At 39.2% G+C, this 13,003-nt stretch overlaps 1 protein-coding gene across 3 annotated transcripts in view; it reads right to left on the bottom strand.

Moving 5' to 3' along the window:
* LOC134741582 (teneurin-a) overlaps positions 1 to 13,003 on the bottom strand; it is a 73,710-nt gene that overhangs the window by 28,956 nt on the left and 31,751 nt on the right. For all 3 annotated transcript variants that reach the window (XM_063674416.1, XM_063674417.1, XM_063674418.1), the window contains 4 exons: positions 3,020 to 3,148; positions 2,229 to 2,903; positions 1,835 to 2,029; positions 61 to 270 (listed from right to left, as the gene is read on the bottom strand). In XM_063674416.1, coding sequence (XP_063530486.1) covers positions 61 to 270; positions 1,835 to 2,029; positions 2,229 to 2,903; positions 3,020 to 3,148 — 1,209 coding nt within the window. The remainder of the gene's footprint in view (positions 1 to 60; positions 271 to 1,834; positions 2,030 to 2,228; positions 2,904 to 3,019; positions 3,149 to 13,003) is intronic.

Below are 13,003 nucleotides of genomic sequence, written 5' to 3'. Positions count from 1 at the left end.
GCACCCATTTTTCGGTTAAGTTTGCCGAGCTGTTGTTTGAAAACAATAATAAATATATACCTTTAGCGCAGTCGTCCCCAGTGTACAGCGGATCGCAGACGCACTTCCCAGCGTCGAGGTCGTAGACGCCGCGCTGCGAGCACGCGGGCAGGCAGCGCTGAACGCGCGCGTCGCGCTCGCTGCACGCCGCACCGCGCCAGCCCGCGCGGCACACGCAGCGCCCGCGCACGCACGACCCGTGCCCGCCGCACGTCGGGTCCAAGCAGTCCTCTGTCCAAAAAAAACAACATACTTATACCTAGTCGCGTAGACTAATTTTGTCAGTAGCTGCAGAATAACAAAGAAACTATACGCATCCCTTTTTTAGGGGGTAAATTTTAATCATACTGATGATTCTCTCTGCCTGTGCTCCAGTGACACGTGAATCCAGTGACACAAGGGAACCAATATTATTTATATTCATATCATTCATATTCATTTTATTGGTAGTAATTATTCAATTACATGTCAACATTAAGATAATAGTTATTGGTTTTACAAGGGGGCAAAGTTGTTGTTTAACCTCTCGTGCTAATATTGATACCCGAGCAAACGAAAGATTCCAAACTGGAATTTTTAGCGTTGCGAGTTTCAAGGCACAAGGGTTAAACAAATTTTGCCACATGAAATCTTTCACCACACGAACACAAGGAAATACTGACTGTAAAATATCAAACAAAATCAAAGCAAATCTATTCAAAATGAGTGTTATTAAATATTTCTCATTCAAAATCATCATTTTAAATTCAATTCTACCAGCAAACCATGGAAAACAACAAAAAATTTGCATATAGGCCAATCAAATTAGATAAAAAAAACCGGCCAAGTGCGAGTCGGACTCGCGTTCCAAGGGTTCCAAGGGTACATTACACAATTTAAACAATGTATTTTTTATGTAAAATAACAATATAAAACCCGTAGGGGTCGGATCAAAATTAAGTAATTAAGTCCGACTCACGCTTGACTGCACATTTCTAATAGGTTTTCCGGTGATCTATTTTGTGTATTTTTTTCAAATTTTTTGACCTAGTAGTTTCGGAGATAAAGGGGGGAAATGGTAATTTTTTGCCTATTTTCTTGAATAACTTCTAAATTATTTATCTTAAAATTATTAAAAAAATATACTTGAGATTCTCACAATGAGCTCTTTCATTTGATATGTAACACGATATAGTTTGACAAACTTTATTTTTTAATTTTCTCATTTACCCCCCAAAAGTGGCCCCGTGTTTAAAATTAATTTGTTTACGTTACATGCCCATCTTTGGATCACAAACTTACATATGTGTACCAAATTTCAACTTAATTGGTCCAGTAGTTTCGGAGAATATAGGCTGTGACAGACGGACAGACAGACAGACAGACGGACAGACAGACGGACAGACAGACAGACAGACGCACGAGTGATCCTATAAGGGTTCCGTTTTTTCCTTTTGAGGTCCGGAACCCTAAAAAACGGCAACTACGTATATCTTATGAAAACAGTTAGAACACGTGTTCATCGGTAGGCACGCGGGGGCGTGGAAGGCAAGAGAGCTAATATTTCGCTTCTTCGGACCTCGTTGTAGGAATAAAGTATAAGGGCTCATTTATTACATATTGGTTTTTAATTCTTTAAAATCGTAATGCAGGTAACCTCTTTCTCCAAACATTTTAATTCAAAGGTTATTGTACAGTATTTAGATACTAGTATGGAGCTTTGAATATATAAGTTAATTGTGTCGTTATCTGCCTGTCACAGTTTTCCCCTGGATTGATAATATAATTTACTTTTATTTCTTTGACATAGACTGACCTTCATCACACTTAGGTCCTTTCCATCCAGCCTTGCAACGGCAGTGGCCCGCGACGCACTGGCCCTTGCCGGAACAGTCGGCGGGCTCGCAGTCGTGCGCCGGGACGTCGCACTCGGCGCCCTTCCAGCCCTCGGCGCAGTGGCACACTCCTCCTGCGTACGCGCCGTGCCCGGAACACAGTACGGGGCATACACCTGATATGAAATAAAAAATGTAGTCTCATAATTTTCTTAACTGAACCTCAAAGTACTTAGACAATTACTGGGCGAACATAAACTGAAGCGCTTGAAAGAAAGAAGCTCTCAGAAACATGTGAGACGAGTAACCGTAAAGTTACACGGAAATTTGGGACTTAAATTACCGCATACTTAAGTAAAACAGAGAACAACTTACTCTTAGAGCAGTCGTGTCCTTCGTATCCGTCCATACATTCGCATTTTCCTAAATAGCATGAACCGTGGCCAGAACAATCATCGGGGCAAGAATTCGTAACTCCTTCGGCTTCGGAAACGATCATCTCGACTTTATGTGGCTGCAATTCATCATTGTACATCGAAATAAACCATCTTCCTGTGTCGAGATACTGTAGTATACTGACATTTACTCGCATATCAGTCGATCTCTTGCTTATCGTATGGTTCCATCTCTGAAATGGGCTAATCGTGCTTAGTAATGTTTCAAAGCCATCGTGTTCGCGTATGTCGTGTCTATGCGGACTCCGTCTCCGCCTTAGCCTATGGTCGACCCTGCCACCTCGAATGAATTCTACGAAGTCGTATTGTGTCACGCTAGGAGCGACATTCCTTCTTCCGTATACGGCAAAATTGGCTCCCCAGGGTACGGTGAAATTAAGGCTAACGTAGGCGGGCTGTTTGTTGCGGAATTCAGAACTCCAGAACTGGTATGCAGGTATCGTTGCACTGTGTAATTCGTCGAATTCTCTAACTTCTAGAGCTGGTGACCAGGGCGGCAGTGCAGCTTGCTGTGCTTGCTGTGGTATCACTGCCGACTCTATTGCCGCTTCCGCCGTCGTCGACCAGCCGCCAAGCGACGATGTTGATATTGATTCTACAAACAATATTCCAGTTACATACGTCTTGCTGACGCAATCAAAAATCTTGTATCCAAAATTAATAAAAAAAAAAATAGTACGAAGTATAATCAATTTGAATGTATTTACATACCATCCGACGGCGAAGATGTTGATAAAGCGTCCCTAACTCCTTGTGCGTGTGTAACTGCTTTTACGTCTTGAACCATAACCATGCAATTTGAATTGTCTATATTATAATTATTTTTAATTGACGATAACGCTGAAACAAACAAAAAGATTTGTTAGTAACGAAATTCGAAAGGCCAAACAATAAAGGCCGGTTGGTAAGTTTTTTCAGTTAAGCTACGACCGTATTAAGCCAGCAGAATCTCTCTTTTAATCTGGTCTTCCAATTAAATTTCCAATAAGTTTGAGTCTTATCAGTGGCGGGCCATCGATAATGCCCAGTAGCCGAAGTGTAATTCCATTTTGTACTTTGTTCACACGGTTGTCGCAATAGATTACAAAATGCGACACAATGAGAGGTGTCGCTCCGAGCGGTGATATCGGTAGGTGTGTGAGGGGTGGGGGTAAATGACGTGAAGCCGCGTCAAGTTTTAATTAAGCGAAGCACGGCCAAGGCGCATTTTGTGGCAGTGTGACGAAGCAATTGGTTCCGCTGCCGCAGGCCGGGCTCGGCAGCCCGCCGAGCACGTAGGTGGTTCGGCGACACCCAACCATTTCTTGCTCGAGGGAATGTCGTTATCTATTCATTGTATTTCAGTCGCTAGCTATCGAATCGATCATAGAAAGTCACGCAACGCAGTCTAATTGGATAATTCTTCACGGCACTAAGTACAGCACGGGCTCGAATAACAGTAGTCAGTTCCTTTAATGACACGATTTAGTTTTTGTTAGAAACAAGCGAAGCATAAAATAGCTTCAATGCTCAAATACATCTACCGCTTCGAACATTTATTTTAGAAAGATTCCTCAGAGCCCGTCAACTAGTAAAATCAGCAGTAGAAATATTTGTTTTAAGTCCTTCAACATAAAGCTTGCAAAGAGAGCGATGTTGGGGTGCAAAATAAACAACGTTGCTGGTATTGTAATGCAAAGAGAATTTATTGTGTACATTTATTAGTTTTGTAAGACGCGCAAGCGGCCGGGATTTGTGCCTCGACGGGGATGCGATGTTTATTTGTTTCGGAGCGTGCGCAGGATGTGCGCCTAATAGACGAGCATACGCGCGGCCATGTGTCACTCCATACTGCCATCACTAATTACATTTACGGAATCACTTTCTAATTTGTTGAAAGAATTACTGTTGAGCGGTCGAAGAGTACCAGATAGGAATCCGGTATGTAGCGCAGCACTTATCGGACTGCGTATCTTTGCAAGAGGACTTATTTATATCAAGTTCATCTACGGAGCGTCAACAATAAGTGCTTTTTCAACTCGTCTAAGTGCTCGCCTGCTCGGTAATGAGTTTTAGACGTGCAACTTGTCCATTGCTAGCTGAATACCATCTAGGGTCGGAACTCATAGTTCGGGTCCAGTGCATCCGTGACCTAGGGGTAATTTTTGATCCGTATCTTAACTTTCATAAGCATATGAGAGGGCTAACCGTTAACTGCTACCGGAGACTGGGGTTCGTTATCCGAAATGGGCGCGACTTTCATGACCCTAGGGCCATTAAGCTTATTTACACTGCTTTGGTCAGAAGCAAACTGGAAGCGGCATCTATCGTCTGGAATCCACATCAGTCCACGTACATATTGGTAGCTGTAAATAGGATTACAAACTCGTACTTGTGGAGCATGATAGTTTAGTTTCTAGTATTAAGTTCAATGTTTTTGTACGCCGTTTGGTAAAATATAGTGAAACTGTACATATATAAACTGACCACCACTGTAATTGCACCTATATTTACAAATAAAACACTTACTTACTTACTGGTAAAAATTCAAAAGGCCTTTTTGCTATTTTTATATAAAAAGATGTACGGCTACCATCCATATTCGAAATTTCTGTATGGTTTTTTTGCGATTTAATTCTCTTGAAGTGAGGCGTAACTTTGGACTTAAGATTATTGCCTGTAGCATCTTGAGAGGCGCTTCGGACTGTCCAGAACTGGTGACGCAGCTAGGACGTTTACTTGTTCCTTCGATAGATAAGGCCAAATTTAATTTCCGACCACGAATGCGTCAGTTAATGGCTGTACCAAGAACACGCACTGTGTCCTATAGTAAGTCTCCAATAGTCCGCGATCTTCAACTGCTTAACGCGCTCCTCGCATCAGCACCGGAATGTGATGTTTTTGCAAGTGATTGGTCTGTTGTCTGTAGTTAGTGTATGAAGTTCTGTGAGGCGATGGATAAACGTGAGTCATTTTAAATGTCTTTTTTATATTATGATTACATACTTGTATACATTTTTCTTTTATATGAATCCCAAAGTGAACTGGTTTTAGCTGTCATACTATGTAATTTGTTGAATAAATAAAATAAAACAAAAAAATGTATAAACCTACTAGGGCATAACCAATGTTCATTAGTTTTATAACGAGAGTTAAAAAAATAATTAAGCAAAATGCTAACGGAACATGGAGCTCTTACTGTCAGCGATAGTTAAAAAGATCCTTTGGTTACAGCAATTGAGCGACTTTTAAGCATGTGAGAAACACCCTATCACCGTCAGAATGGAGTTAACGGTGTAAAGTAACTTGGCATTTTTTGTCGAAGGGGCGCCCGCAGTGTTTTTCATAATTCCTGCGGATAACCCCAGGCGGTGTCGGAGCAATTAAGTTATCGTCTCCCCCGACACCGACAGGCGGTGATCTGTCCCCAAGATTCTCTTCCAGATAAGCGTCACAACGCGTCGATGCCATTTGGCCGCTCGCGCCGCGCTCTGAATTGAACAATTTACATTAACCACGTCGCCGATAGTTTAATGACAATAACCTTTATCAGATCAGCAATTTAAGGATAAGTAGGTGATTTATATTCAGTATCTATTAAATGGCTGAAGTGGATTTGAAAGTTCCTCCAGTCGGAACGGCCGCAAATGGCACAGACGTTTTTAACACTACCTACATTTATTTTCTCAGCATGTCTAGACTCCAGACGGCAATGAAAATGTTTTCTAAGTACTAAACGTTCTAAATGTCAATTTCTTTTTAAATATGTTAAAGGTAGTTAATACTATAGGTATATGTACAGTCAGCATCAATAGTAGCGAATTAAACAACGCGCCCAACAGATCTGCCTGGAAATACCCATTTTTCAATTACAGATAAATCTCTACAGTTTGCGCTCAAAAGTATCTGTTATATTCTAATTGTTCTACATCTGTTTTTGTTAACCTATTAGAGAATGATACTTAAATACTGACGCGAATCCGGTCCGCTATTTTTGATGCTGACTATTGAAAAAATATTACAACCTATTATTATTAAATACGGCGATATAGCATTCAAAATGTGAACGTTAGTAGATAAAATGTGCTCAAACGACGCAATTTCCGCCCACGAAAATAAAATATGGCACTGTGGTAAGTCGCGACTTTTCCCGATGATCCCTCGTAAAATCTATAAATTATCGCCATTGAATAGCGGCGAGTAGGAAATGGAGGGTACTGTTGTTGACGACTGCTCGTACCGATGCGCGGACGATTGTGTGCAGATGGACGATGTTTGCTATCTCTACTATTTTTCGAGTTAATACAATTTATTGTAATATGATTCAGCATAGATTGCATCGTGCAGTGGGGGAGCGAAACTCGTTTGATGGAGTCCCGGGGGACAGACGCGCCGTCGCACTGACTCGGTATTAGTCACGTGATAAATCTCCGCGTGCGCGTCGGCCTATCTCCTTCCATTATTTACGATATCTCATATCACCGTCCTTTTCCATAGCACTAGTACTACAATCATTCGTAGGAGGGTCGAGGCCTCTTTGCCCTATTTTATAAGAAGCGCGGACAAGTACAAATGCATTTATGTATGGAGTGGAATTTAATTCAATGAATGATTGGAAAACGAACTAGGTACGGCTTAGCGATTTAAGCTGTAATTTGCCAGACATACGACAAGGATTCACGGAATAGAATAGAATATTACATGTCGAGGGAATCCCGTGTCTGTGCAATCACAACAATGCTACCTACTCGCCCTCGGCACCTAAAATTCGATTTGCAAAGTTTTAAAGCTTCCTCCGGGAAATTAGTTCTATTAAATAATTATATGGAATGCATATTTGCATATAGGCTATGATATAGGTATACAATAAGAGGGATGCATATTATAATTAGCTATAAAATCATGTAGCGTAAAATACATTTCCATTGAGTCCTCTTGTGTAGAGTCAGTAAGGTAATATTGTGCAAGAGCTGCATTGTACGGTGTTATTTGACAGCTTACTATCAAATACCTTCATTGGTTACGTGTATGTGTAGGTACAGTTTATTTTCTGAATAGCAAAATTTGTCGGACTCCAGTTATTGGAAGGAACGATTTACCCTATCACTGAGCCCGACAAAAAAAAACAATGTAAAGAACAAAGTTTGTGAACAATATAATATATTATTTAATGAATAAAAATAAGTCGCTTAACTTCAGACTCGGGTAAATCCAACTGTCAGATTTTGCGATTTTGGTATTAAGAAAAGGTAATAAGGTAGATATTGAGGGTCGAATGGATTTACCCGAGATTGAAGTTAAGTAACACAAATATAAATACGTTCACAGTTTGCACACACATGTTCAAAATAAGAATGTTTGACACAATTTGTTCCACTTCAAAAACAGTTTCGTTAATGTTCAGTGCTAAGCGCTGGGCTTTAATAAAACATTTGGGGTCCTCACAATTTCAATTACATTAAAAAGTTGACGTTGCTATTTGGCCCATTCATCTACTGCACCATGCACGTAATGAAGGGTGCAACAGATGGTCCACATTTTTTCATTACAATAGTACTACCGGCAACAGAACAGGAGATTTATGTCGGATTAAACTACAGAACGGCTTTTTATTCGGTACATATCCGGAACGCCAGGAGGCGTGTTCGACAAATATTATATTGTGTTTCTGAAACCCCATGATTAAAGGACTGGAGATTTAATGAAATGGGAATTTATAATCGACATTAATGATATATTGCTCGGAAAATTTTAATTTTATTAACGTAGTATTTAAACTCAAGTGTTGGTCCAAGTTCCAAGAATGTATGTAATATGTACCTATGCTAATTCAAAAGTGATACAGAGGCAAGAGTATTTAATAGTTTAACCGACAGAGAAAATTCTCCCCGTGGCTTAACGGCATCGGCATCAGTATTCAACAAACGCTCTTATCTGCCGTCAGCATTAATTTAATGGCTATCTAAATAAAGTGAGATCCGATACGATAAGCTTCATTGACTTAAACTCCCTACATTAAATCGGTTGATTACATTACTTTAAAAAGCGTTGAAATTTAAGTGATTTATTTATTAGACGTTTAGTACAAATACAAATCTTGGACTTTATACCGAACATCGTTTATTGTCTACTCGAAACAGAAATTGATGGGCATTCGTTAAAAGATGAAGTAATTGCCAAAGAAGTGGCTTGAAGATAGTTTAAATTGCCGAATTTTAAATTAGAAAACTTGATAGAGGTGCACGTAGCGTGTTGAAAGCACATTATTCAGTGTTTGTAGAAACTGTTTAGTGTGGCCGTGGGTTAACTTAAATTAAAGCGGTAGTGAAGCACGGCAAAGGAGGTTCACAAACGGCTTTATAATCGTTTTACCTACCAGAACATGTAAGAAACTACGAGGTGGAACTAAGACGGCGAGAGCTCTGCAAAATTTACCGCGAGTTAAATGGCAAACGGCTTAAGGGAAAGGACGGTTTCGACGAAACACCTTTCTAAGTAATATATGATGATAGCGCACTGTTATGCAGAAGTTTTTAGGAAAATTTGCAGTAAAAGGTATGTGCAGTGCGAGGGAGAATGATAGTCCTTGCCGAATCTTGCTTGTGTCTACAAGATTTTATCGTAGAGTACCCTACGTTACACCTTACATAGGTATCCGTTAATTTTCTATAGTTACCGCCGCTGTCGTACCGATAGCATGAATCGAGTTAGACATTTTCATTAAACTCGTCTAGTATTAACGGTTATATTTGAAGCAAATGCAATAGGCTAGATGACAAATTTTCATTAATGGTATGGTTTATTTTTAGGATCAAATGTCTTTATGGGACCCATTGCATTACAAAAGTCAGAAATAATAGTCAAAGTCCGACAGTCGTACTTCACTCACGAAACGCTTCTAACAAAATGATAAGTGAACGTGACGTCAAGTTCACTGAGAGCCTATTTTGAATGTATGGACAAAATAAGAAAATTACGTTTTTGTCGGTGCGTTTATGTATATAGTTGCTGTACAAATATTTTTTGGATAAAATGTATAGGTAAGGAATCGAATTACTTTTTTCCTTTTTGGAAGTTGAAAAATTACTTAAATTTTGAAACTTTCAAGTCCTGTATTTTTGTATTATTTCCATATATTATTTTAATATCTACATTATTGTGAGAAATTACTCATTTGCTATCTATGTTACTAGATTTTTTTATAAAATTCAACATGTGTCATCATCCCAATTGCGTGCCATTAAGAGTGGTCGTGTACGAAGTGTGTCCGAAGGCTGGGCCTGGAGGAGTATACTAAGTATTACTGCTATCAACACGTTAGTTATGGGAAGGCAGACACGGCTCTCGCGTGACGGCTGCGAGTCGTAAAGAAATGGCCCAACTACTTACTAATCTCACTGCCATATATTTTCATTGTTTTAATTTCTGTTTGCTTATTTTACTACTAAAAATAATGAGTGGAGCGATTGTCAAAATTTAGATTTTATTTTTAACTACATAACACTGCAATGAGATTAAGTTACTTAATCTTACTAAATTAAATAACATTTGAATGTCAGGGTGGATTAGTGGATTACTAATGTTCGATAATTGCGAAATTTATCACATGAAAAAATTCAACTGGTTGGCAATTGGCATCTTTTTACACCTTGCAAATTTTTAGGAAACCTAGATGAGAGATCCATAACTCTATAGGACACAATAAATATATAAGGCATAAATGACCACGCTATAACATGATGGTTTTGCTTTATGTTCTTATGTTATAGTATCGAGTTTTTCTAGTTGACAGCGGAGGCTAGGCAGGGTAAATGCCCCGTGCATGTCGAATGTAGGGCAGCTCCAGCACTGGCCGAGCACGAGCAGTGCCCCGTGTCGCCACTGATACTATTTCTGTGACTCCTTGCATGTCTGCGGTTTGCAGCTTAAACGTTACAAGCTCTTAGTTTAAAAGTCGACTGTACAGTTGAACAAAATGACTAGACGCGCTTACAAAATGACTATGGCTCGATTATGGTTATTTTTAGTCGCTTAAGCCGTTAAGTAAAAATAAAACAGGGAAATACAATAAATACATGGTTAAATCTTTGTTTAATTTGTCTTATTTATTTATTAACTCGTTGGCTGTACGGTGTAAGCTTCTGTCACTAGGCCGCTGCCGTGATCGCAATAGCTGTTCGTTATCTGTTGTCACAGTGAAAATGTAAACCCGTGAGGTGCAGTGTTTATGGAGATCCGTGACATTCCGCAGTTAGTCGCGAATGCCTCGCTGCAGAACATAGTTCAGGCATTATCTACACAATGTTTCCAGAATGTGCTACCTTTTGTGATAGAACTAAAATGTAATTTGCTATTTTAATAAAAGTGTTTGTTCATAAATGGAGTTGCTTTGTTACTTATATTCGTAGCAGGACCTACTCGTATTTACTATTGTTGCCATGTGGACAAGAAAAAAATAGATTAATATACTAAATTCGTAAAACTTTAGGTAGGCGAATATAAATTATGATTGGTCGTTCCTTGGGTAGGCCGGAAAGGCGATTGCCTGATATGCTCGTCGTGAAATAACATAGGACGTAGAAGTGTAAGATAATTTATAACATCGCTAACACGGGCGCGCGGGGCCGAGGCACGCAGCGCATGTTGCCTTAGGTTAGGCGCATCATTTATATTGTTCTGATGTTTGTTTAATTTTTTACTATACCCTCTGTAGATGCCGGTTGCGTTGCGAGATTAAACAAAGAATGATGAAAGACTAATGGCCGATGTCGGTTTTCGTTGCAACATCGATGTTTAATCAACTCATTTGAATGCTCGAAGTGGATATTTAAATTTATCTTCTGTAAGTAAATTTTGATGTGACGACGGAAAATATTTTTAAACATGACGAATCTATGTAAATTATCTACGAATAAAGTGCTTTATGGTTTACGTTTATAGCATTTACTATTGTGGTGGGCGTGTACATGGTTGAAAGGGGGAAAATAATTATCGGTTGGAAACAAAAGCTGTAGCAGCTTGGGGAGGGATTATTACAATTCAGTGATTGTTGCTACTGTTTCGTATTAAAGTGTAGCCCGGGGCCGTGCGCGGCGTGTCGATAGTTCCGACGAATAGGACGAAATAAGAAGAGCTCCTTAATTGGAGAGAACCCATCGCCGGCAGCGCAGCGATGCGGGGCTTTGCGATTTTTAACAAACCTCGGCTTAGCACGGGCACGTCAGTTATGAATTGTCTATAGGTATTTTATATAATAACGCAATTATCGTAAAGATTATTTTAAGTGTAGATATTTACCTAAATGAGTACATACATGCAATTGAGTAGGTAACTATCTAGTGTAGGTATATGTGTGCGTTGTCTGTTTTGATGAATTAGTTTGTATTTTCTTCAAGACCTCTTAGATGTGCTTAATTCTCTCAAAATAGGTAAAGAAGCCGATGGGAGTTGCCACTCGTTAAAATTAGTTAAATGTATGTAGTTATGTTCTGTGGTTATAACCTTTTCAATATAGTAAATAAATCATATAGGCAACAACCTAATAACTTACGAATACGTAGGATGATCGTATATGGAGCGCTTCCATTTAATTTAGCGAAATGTTTTATAACACTGAAATGGGTAGGTATCAAATATCAATTTATCGAATGCAATTCATATACCGATTGCTTTTAGTTTAATAAGAGAAGAGAGTTTAATGGAGCCCACGTTTGTCATACGTGGCCGGCAAATGGAATCAAATCCTAATGGATTGAGTAAGTAAGAATAAAGTTATGAATATTTTAAATCAACATTCCGTTCGAGTTAATAAAAATAATGCCTTAACGATGCATCAATGCGCCCCGCTGGCATTTTATACATGTGGTATTTTCTATAAAAAGGGACCTTATTGTCGATGGCGCTTACGCCATTATTAACGATGCTCTGATATAAATACAATGCCGCGCGACGCTGTGCGGCGTAAACACCATCGACAATAAGGTCCCTTTTCATAGAAAATGCCCCAAATAAAGACCTGTTGGCGCAGTTGATTGTTTATAACAGTCAGCCATAGGTCACCGGGTGTCATTAAAGAAAAATCTTTGTCTCATGTTTCGGGTTTTTAGGGTTCCTAGCCTTACATTACTGGAGAATGTCAAAGGCGATTACTATCTGACATCAAATAAGTAAAGAAGGAGGTTTTTAATGCAACTTTCACGTAGACATAGACATAGAACATTTTTATTCAACATCACATGAAACGACAGAGTTAACAGATAGCGTAATACATTTTTTACAGATAGACCTTAAATTTAGACTTCAAAACTAAGAAATTGAGTTGCACATATAAGAGAGAAATATTCATGCATGTTAAATAGGAGCTTGTCTCAGCATAATGTTGCAGTGTATTTACTACAACGCTGGTTTTCAGGCAGACCCTTGATACATTATCCCTTACTCGCTGTTAGTCGAAAACTAAATGGCTTAGTTAACAATCCCAAAATAACATCCCTTGGATAACAATCTACTATTAATTGCACCTTGCTATGTTGTTAACTACCTATATGACCACCAAACACTGATTAATAACGTCATAGATAAGGTTAAAATGTACGTACAAAATTATATGAAAGATTTATCCTATCGACAATCAGAAGCCCGTTCGCGATTCATGCATGTGCATTGAATGCTGCAGGCGATACAGGGCCTGATTGTAATAAGCTACCTACGCAGCTT

Source organism: Cydia strobilella, chromosome 5, assembly GCF_947568885.1.
Source record: "Cydia strobilella chromosome 5, ilCydStro3.1, whole genome shotgun sequence".
Lineage (NCBI taxonomy): Eukaryota > Metazoa > Arthropoda > Insecta > Lepidoptera > Tortricidae > Cydia > Cydia strobilella.
This window is presented reverse-complemented; position numbering and strand designations above follow the sequence as displayed.